Genomic DNA, 9,316 nt, shown 5'->3' with positions numbered 1-9,316 from the left:
GGTCTATTATTATTGAGGAGATGACAAAAAAGTAACCTGAAAAAAAAATGAGGGAACTGTAAAAATTTAATTTGTTGTTTTTCTAAATGGTATAATGACTATTTCGGTTATATCTCAGTGCTTTTATAAGAATGCTGCCAGAAAATACAGAAAATGTCCAAGCAGTATTTAAAAAAAAATAAAGAAACAAAATTGTGTACGTGCAAAAACATAAACGTTCAGAGCTGGGAACCTTCTGAAACATGTTGGAACATATAGCACTTGTTTCTGGAGGCTGGGGTCTGCCAATTTCTGCTCCATTTCATAAACATCTGAGACCGTCTTCAAAGGAAAAATGATATCCTCTGGAAGTGGATATGGATGATCATGGCTGGCACCATCAAATTCCTCATCTGAACTTGACAGAGACACTGGCATAGAAATGCACAAAATGTAGACATCATTTCATTATCAATTATAATTGATCAGTTGTTGGAGCCCTAATTTTAGTTCCCGAAAACACTTTAACACAATTGAAAAATGTAACCAAAATGTAAATTTTAGCCGATAATGATAACTGATAGATCTTGATGGACAAACAGAAAGGTATTTTGAAGGATGCTTAAAACATCCCCATTGACTCCCTTAGTAGGAAAAAAAACATTATAATCTTTTCGTTCTGTGGAACACAAAAGATATTTTGAAGAATGTAGGACAGCAAAAAGTTGTGGGGTACTTTTTACCATTGTAATTTTACCTACTGTGGTAGTCAATGGGTTGCAAAAACAGTTTGGTTACAAGTGTTAATCCAAAAATCGTTCTCTGTATTCATCAGAACAAAAAGATGTATGCAGTTTTGGAATAACTTGAGAATGAGTAATTCATGACAGAAGTTTCATTTTTGGGTGAACTATCGCTTTAAAAAATTGCAGCGAGGGACGGGAGGGTCTGGGGATCTGCCTCACGTAACAGGAAATGTTTTGCCAATTGCTACTGTAAACAACTGCATGATTATATTTACAAAGGACAATTACTGTAGTGTAATGGGAATAATGCATTCTTGGTGAATTGCCTTTGATGGTCTCTCCCTTTAGTTATTTTGATAATAGAAGTAAGTGAACGACCACAACACACACAAGAAAGCTCTGTAGTGTTTTTAACCGCAACCAGCGTGCATCTGAAGGTCAGCTTTAATACATCCAATTTTTGGATAAATACCGATAAAATTAAAACAACCCTCTATCAGCCGCTACTATGGCCAACAATTAATTTTTGCATCTGAAACAGGAAATACGTCATTTAAGTAGTCAAGTGGTCAAGAGCAAAGACCACAACTGGGGAATTAACGCAGCTATTATGTCGCTCTGTTATTGGCTGGTTGTTATTTGTTTTCGGGTGCATTTGGCCAAGTAGGGCTCATTCAGTCATCTGTTGGACAAAAGTTGTGTTACTGACTAACAGTCTGAGCTCAAATACACCTGTAAACTTTACTGATCATCTTTATGAAGTCAAACTCCAACTACAAAATGAAGACAATATCTTTCCTTCTCATTATCTCTTTATTCATCAATGGTATGTTCATTTATTCATCATATAAACATGTCTACAACATTTTCAACTTGAATATTCTGACTTTATATTTAATGTAAACTGTAAACAACAACGTAAGATTTACTTATCAAAACTCAAAGATCAAAACCTTTAATTGACATTGAATATAGATGTGTTGTTATGTGTTTGTTTAATCTCTGACTATTTGTGTTTTGTGTATGCAGGTGTGTTTGGTGGTGATGCACATGAAGTGAAGTCCGTGACAGTGATGAAGGGAAAATCTTTCACTCTACACATTGATGTTAATGGCACACGGATAACATTTGAAGACGTCGCTGAACTAAACACGGAATCACAATCTGCATCACAATTGCAGTCTGATAAGAGATGTACTCCGATGTTAAATCTTTCAATCAAAAACATTGCAACCATCGACTCTGAATTTTGTCAGCTAGACTTCGTCATAAATAAAAACAGGACCAAATCAGAGGCTCGTGAGTATCTCAAGCTTTACTTTTATAGTGTCCTCATTTTCATAATCAGTCAACACTGGACAAAAAAAAACAGTGCGAAATTAGAGATATTGTTATACTGTACATAACCTCATAAACATATTAATGTTGTTGTATGGTGGTTAAATTGACCAAACATTCTGTTGTGACATGATCATGTCAGTATAGTTAACTCTTAATATTTTAAATATATAAGAGAACGAGCGACCGGACCGTCGAAGAGAGAGGACCGGGCCCCAACATGTCTGTGTATGTATTTGTTTTACTGTGTTGTTGTTTGCCGGCGGTCGTCCGTGAGGGGCCGCCGGCTGTTTATGTTTTGGTTTGTTTGTTCGCCGGCGGTCGTCCGTGAGGGGCCACCGGCTGTTATATGATTTTATTAAATGTTTAAAATGTCTGCCGGTTCCCGTCTCCTTCCTTCCTCCTGGGTTTCGGCACCAATGTAACAAGATTCAAGTATGGAAGGAAGGAGTCGGGAACTGGAAGACATTCAAAACATTTAATAAAGTAATATAACAGCCGGGGGCCCCTCACGGACGACCGCCGGCAAACAACACAGTAAAACATAAGATAATACAATACAAACACTTCGGGCCCGGACCTCTCTCTTTGACGGTCCGGTCGCCATTGTTTCTTTATATGCTCCCAATCTCCTACGTGATGCTAATTAACAATTACTTAGCGGCCTCGAACCACGGTCTCGCCCCGCCTACTCTACTACATACCCCCATCACCCCTCACAGGCCGGGGGGTACCCCCGCGACTGTGCAAGCTCCCGCCCCCTCCCTCGGGGGGGGTTGGGGTGGAGGGTATGCAGCGACGAGGCGAGACAACGGAGACGGGAGCCCTCGGAGCAACCGGAAAGAGAGAGGGGAGAGAGGGAAAAAAAATTATAGTCTGGCTCCCCGACATGCTGCCGCTCGTTCCTCAACCAGCCAAGAGGCTCTTCCACGCGGTGCTATGCAGTGGTGCTGGACGGCCCGATCCTCCTCGGCCTCCTGGCGGTTGGCGATGTCTCCTCCATGTGAGGGCATCGGCAGCGAGTCAGTCCGCCGTTTCCTGCCCCTCACCATCATGGCTGTTGGCAGCAGGATTCCGGCTCACGGCCAACGGCGCTGACTCCTCCGCTCCCTCTTGGACGGCCACCACCCCACCTCGGCCCAGGAGCATGGCAGCGATCTCTCCGTTCCATCCGAATCCTCGCTCCAGAACCACCGCCTCGGGCAGCCACTGGCGGACGTCGCTCGTCCGCGCTGCCCGAACTCCTCAGCACCGCGATGCCCCTCAGCAGCGAGGGCTCTCCGACAGCATGTCTCTCCTTCCTCCCGGGTTTCGGTACCAATGTAATAAGATTCAAGTAGGGAAGGAAGGAGTCGGGAGCCGGCAAACATTTAAAACATTTAATAAATAAACATAACAGCCGGCGGCCCCTCACGGACGACCGCCGGCGAACAACACAGTAAAACATAAGAAAATACAATACAAACATTTCGGGCCCGGACCTCTCTCTTCGACGGTCCGGTCGCTCGTTCCTTTTATATGCTCCCTATCTCCTACATGATTCGAGCCCGGTGTGCGCACAGCTGGCACTAATTAACAATTACTCACCGGTCTCGAACCACGGTCTCGCCCCGTCTACTCAACTACAATTATCATTCTTCTAAGGTGACAAATTTGATCACAGATGAGAAATCACATTGTTTACTCCTGGTATTAACTTGTATGAATATCCCATGACCACCTTGAATGTGAAGCTTCACACAGCCTGCGACACCTAGCGATAAAGCGAGGAAATGTCATTCATTTTAAAGGAAGCCTTGCGACATCCGATGAGACGAGCGACAGTGAAGCTGTCTCTGAATACGCCCCCTATCTCCTAAATAGTGAAGTATATCTGGTGTCCGCCATTTTGTAGTGTTGTCCGAATTCTGAGTTATCAACTAATTCCATACATTTTGTCCATACTTTTGACCCACAATGCATTCTGATTTTGGAGTATATCCAACGTATACTTGCTCACTCATATTTCCCATGATACAATGCAAATCAACCGTCTGATTACAATCAGCTAGAGGAGAGTTTATGCACTAGCGTTCCTGTAGCTCAGTGGTAAGAGCATTGCGTTTACGACACACGGTTGTGGGTTTGATCCCAGGGGATTGCAGATACCTAAGTATAAATGTATAGGATAATTCAATGCCAAATGCATAAATGTAAATGTATAACCACCTCCAGGCCACTGCCGGCCGCTTGTCCTTTAAGTCTTATGATCTCCTCAGTGAGAGAAGCGAAGCCGAAGCATCGAGCAGCTGACTCTCCGCGTCATTCCATCACGGCTTTCATACAAGCTTGCTCATCACAATCACATTGCAAAGACAACCCGGTCATGCCGATATGCCTTATTCAACATTAGAAAGGTTAGACCTGGTGATCTCAAGGTTGGACTACTGCAATGCTCTCATTGTTGGTGTTCTTGCAAAAGCTAACAAACCACTCAAGCTGGTTCAGAACGCAGGAGTACGCATCATCATTCAACAGCCCAAGGGCTCATGTGACTCCCCTTTCATATCTCTCCACTGGCTACTGGTTGAAGCCGCATATTAGATTCAAAGCACTAATGCTTGTCTACAGGACTATCACTGGATCTGCATCGGCATACTTTTACAATCTCCTACACTCTAACACCCCATCATGTTTCCTGCATTCAGCGAACCAGCGGCATCTTGCAGTAAATCGCAAATCACTTTCCCACTCATGCACGGCAAAAATATATAGCAGATTATATATATACAGATCATACTTCAAAATCTGCTGAGAAAACAAAACGTATTTGACCCGTTTCATGCCAAGGCTCTATGGAAGAGATCACAGATCAGAGCATTTATGAGTAAAGGAGAAGACAGACGCCAGTATTACTCACCAACGTGAATGACAAGCTTCCATGGCGATTCAGCGGGTGTTTAAACCCTGTGACAATTGTACTGCTTCTTGGTTTGGCCTTTATGGACATGAGATCTCTCTTCATAGATTTCCACTCCCCTTAGTGTTTTTTTTAAATTGCACTCTCGGGCTAGTTGCCCTTGTTACTAAAGCTGGCCCTTTGTTTATTGTTCAGTAAATCACAATAACGAATGAAATCTGCAGTAAGAGACAGAATACATAACACAACTCACTCCTGAAACTGTAATATTTTACAACAGTGGGGTGCAACCGACTGTCTGTTTAGCATCCGCTGTTTTGACCACAGCAATAAGAATCGTATGTTCTACAGTTTCAAAAACACCACAGTCGGAAGATGTGTCTTTTCCTTTGATCTCTTGCACAGTTGCTTTCACACAGAAGAACTACATGTGACAGATGCACATTCAAAGGCGGTTTTAAAGGGATAGAGATTGTAAAATCAGCTAAATATACGTTGCTTTGATTTCCTCTGACTGCATGTAATCATAGTTTGAAGCTCAAACGTCTGTGCTCATTACTACATATGAATGTTTATGGCAAGTGATCTGAGACCATTCCCCCGTATAAAAATATATGTAGCATATAAGGCCTATTGACTTTCATATTCAGTGTAGCAGAAAACATGAGATTTACTAAATCAAAGATTTCAAATGAATCTGTTTACTGTATTTGTAAGTATGTTTCATCTCTTTCTATTTTTGTGTCTGCAGAAATGTCTGTTGTAGTAGAGTCAGTGACTGAGGGAGATTCTGTCACTTTACACTCTCTTACTAAACTACAGAGTAAAGATGTGACAGTGTGGAGGTTTAATGTCTGTCGCATAGCTAGAATCAACAGTGAGATCAACAGTGATCCAGTTTATGACTCTGATGAGAGATTTACTGACAGACTGAAGATGAACAATCAGACTGGAGATCTCACCATCACAAACATCACATCTGAACAAACTGGAATTTATCAACTAGAGATCATTAAAGGAACATTGACAATAAAGGGATTCGGTGTTGGTGAGTATCTCAAGCGTTACTTTAATGTTGTTATACAAATAATATTCACAATCGGAACCACAACAGTAGAGAAACGATCAAAGTCTGGTTCTAGAGACACCAAACACAATAGAGTTAGGGTGTGTTCACTTATGCCATGTTTGGTTCGATTAAATCAAACTCAAATCAAACTGGTGCGATTGCTCTGTAAGTGCGTTTTATTTGTGAAAGTGGGAATCCTATCGCCCAAACCCTGGTGGGCACCAAACAAGTAGACTGAAACCCCTGAAAAGGTGTACCACTTTCAAGAAAACTGTGGCGTGGTTCGATTGAAATATGAACGCACCACGGAACAAAGGCATAGAATCGAACCAAAACCAGAAGTATTAACAATACAAAAACCCAAGTGATTTTTTTAATATAAAAGGAGTGTTTATTAGATCTGTGCTTGCCCGTGTGATGGAGAATTCCTGGTGCCATTTTGACTGTTTAATATTGCTTTTGCGAGTTATCAGCTTGATAAAAAATACCCTCGTATGCACAGGCATACACTGAGCATGTATAACCCAACACACAGCATTGTTTTGGATGAACGGTAAGTTCTGTTTTAAAAGATAAATCATAAAGCCTGTCAAAAGATGTTGCGACTTTACACGTAAGATGTTAAATTTGGTATCTTTAGGTTCACTGCTAAAATGTCAGTCTGAACGCTAAATTAATCATTTTCTTTTCTTGGTCCGGACAAAAATAACCAAAAGAACTGAACTACAAATATGAACGCACCCTTAGAGTCCACTATAACAGAGTCTAATGACATTTAACACACAACATCATCGTTTCTTCTTTACCCTTTCGCTTCTTTCAGTTCTTTTGTAGAATCCGTCCGTGTATCTCAATCATCGAATTCCAGAAACGAGAAAGCATTTTAATCAAAGATTTGTCTCTGGTGACAGAATGTCTAAATTATGGTAACAAAACGAACACATCTTAATTTTTTTATTAAATTATCTGTAGTGTGCATGAATAATATTGTACCCACTATAATATTTCCCAAATTGTATTAATAATACGTTGCTAATTTTATTACTCAAACACATAAATGTCATATCGTTACTTTTGTAATGCATGTATGCACATAAAATGCACACATGGTTAGCATACAGTAATGCATGACATCAATACAACATTGACATCATTCAATCATTCAACCATTATTTGAATATTATTGCTTCTTTTTTGGCTGTTCACTTTTAACAGATCATATAGATCAACATAAAGTGTTTTACTCTTGTCTGATGGTGGTTTCTGGTGAATATGATCAGACTGATAATTTCGGTTATAATATGAATAATGTCTCTGTCATGACAGTTGTGAGTCAAAGATCATCCACCGGTCTGTCTTCAGGGTGGACAGCAGGAATTTGTGTTTTTACACTTGTCCTGGTTATTGCTGTTGCTGGTTTGATTTTCTATTGCCACAAACGTCGAGGTAAGAATCTTGTTTAACTGACACAATGTGAATAAAAATTGATCTTTGTTGTGCTGTGCAATTTTAGTAAACACATTTAAGTAGTATCTAGGGTTCTTATCATCCACTCGCTGAAAACACACTTTTTGTTATCACATTGCAGTTCACAAAGATATTTGTTTTAACTAAAATTGGTTTAATTCATTTTTATTCATAAAGTTTAGGTTTAGGGTAAGGTTAGGGGTAAGTGTATGGCTTTGATATCTCAATAAGTTGCCATCGTTTCAATAATGTCTGCAAATATAATGATTAACATATAATGAGGACCCTATTGTTTTTCTCTCAGTCTATTAGTGTGAAACTGCATGTCCCTTGTCGTGGACAGCACGGAAAATATGCTTTATCTTATTTGTTCACATGTTAATGCTATTTCTTGAATCTCTGTTAATAGGTCGAGAGGGTCCAATCCAACCGCAGCCTCGAGCATCTTATAGAGCACCTACTGAGGTCAGGGAGTGAGGTTCACTTGCATGCCTCTTCACTAGCTGGCCTCTCTTACATTGGCAAAAGTTAAAGACTTGGTTAAAGACTTAGTAAAAGACCAGTAAAAGACTTACACATAGTAAATTTCTTGTGTTCCATTACTCATATAAAGTGTGTTAAAAAAATTTAAAGATTAATAGACATTTTCATCCTTTCAGTGAGTTTGGTTATATGTTAGTGAGTTATATGGACATAAAAATATTACATTCACATTTTCCCACTGTTGCTGACTTTGACAACGAAATCTTTTAACAGAAAGCTTTCCAGTTCATAACTATTAAACATTCCTTCATTTGCAGAGTTTTAACCCTTTAAAAACAAGTCTGTTTACATAACAGTCAATAGACATTTACGATCCGTCATTTCTTTATGGTGAAAACTTACAGGGTTCTGAACTTCATCAACATCTAGCTAAACTTTTATCTTTGTACAAGAAGAATAAAAAACATGTATCAATGGAAAAACCTTCAAATCTTAGTGTGCTACAGAGACTCGAAACACGGAATGGGATTTGATGTAAAATATGATTCCTTTTGTTTGAAAATGTATATACAATTTTCAGTACACACATACAAACCCACACTTTAACATCCGTACAAATACGAACACAGAGTTGTAGATGTATGTTATGTTCAATTGGCCTGCAGTGCTCCCTCGACTAAAATGCAGAAAAGATCACCATCAAAAACGAAATAGTTGTGTTGGGTCCGAGTCAAGTCCAAGTCCTTATCAGGTAAGTCCTACAGTACGAGTCCAAACGGGGCAAAGTTGGACTTTATCCAAGTCCTTAACATCCATGGAGAGACCAGGAGGCTTATATGATATGAAATTGCATTATTTTGAAACGAATACTAACAATGCGCCGACAGAGAAGATCTTTTGGTATTAAATAATGTCTTCGCTTTCAATTTTTGAATGGCATATACAATATATATGCGGTCAGATTGATTGTCAATCAAACTCTGGTGACCGGTCAATTGTAAACTCAACACTGAGCTCTTAAATATTTTTATGTTTACAAATCATCTGGGATGTTCAGTGCAATCATAAGTTTACCTGCATGCTGAAAGGTCAAGATGATACATGCCGGACAGGAAATACATGCAGGACAGGAAAAAGCCAAATTCACTTGGGGAGATTCACTCAAAATTGTTCAACCTCTAGGTAAAGGCTGTGGAAAAAATCTGCATCGTTAATCCTTCGGATCTTTTGATGAAAAATGTTACAGAAAATATAATCTTTCAATGGAGAATAAGAATTTTAAATTGGGGATGTCATTGTGATTTATTTCTACTACACACTGCTCATAATTAATCA

General features: G+C 39.7%; 1 protein-coding gene across 1 annotated transcript; it reads left to right on the top strand.

Moving 5' to 3' along the window:
- The first annotated feature begins 1,225 nt into the window (after positions 1-1,225).
- On the top strand, positions 1,226-8,386 carry LOC130429761 (uncharacterized). Its single transcript, XM_056758516.1, has 5 exons — positions 1,226-1,551; positions 1,755-2,024; positions 5,714-6,010; positions 7,358-7,477; positions 7,908-8,386. The coding sequence occupies exons 1-5, from the start codon at positions 1,482-1,484 to the stop codon at positions 7,973-7,975; spliced, it is 825 nt and encodes a 274-aa protein (XP_056614494.1). The 5' UTR covers positions 1,226-1,481; the 3' UTR covers positions 7,976-8,386.
- Positions 8,387-9,316: the final 930 nt, after the last annotated feature.

The sequence above is a fragment of the Triplophysa dalaica genome, chromosome 10 (assembly GCF_015846415.1).
Source record: "Triplophysa dalaica isolate WHDGS20190420 chromosome 10, ASM1584641v1, whole genome shotgun sequence".
NCBI lineage: Eukaryota > Metazoa > Chordata > Actinopteri > Cypriniformes > Nemacheilidae > Triplophysa > Triplophysa dalaica.
Note: the sequence above shows the minus strand (reverse complement) of the source record. Positions and strands in the feature narration are given on the sequence as shown.

Excerpts from the sequence above, each read along its gene's own strand:
- LOC130429761 (XM_056758516.1), top strand. The coding sequence starts at position 1,482 with ATGAAGTCAAACTCCAACTACAAAATGAAGACAATATCTTTCCTTCTC. Across the intron at positions 2,025-5,713 it reads CAGGACCAAATCAGAGGCTC|AAATGTCTGTTGTAGTAGAG; the intron begins GTGAGTATCTCA and ends TTGTGTCTGCAG. Across the intron at positions 7,478-7,907 it reads CTATTGCCACAAACGTCGAG|GTCGAGAGGGTCCAATCCAA; the intron begins GTAAGAATCTTG and ends CTCTGTTAATAG.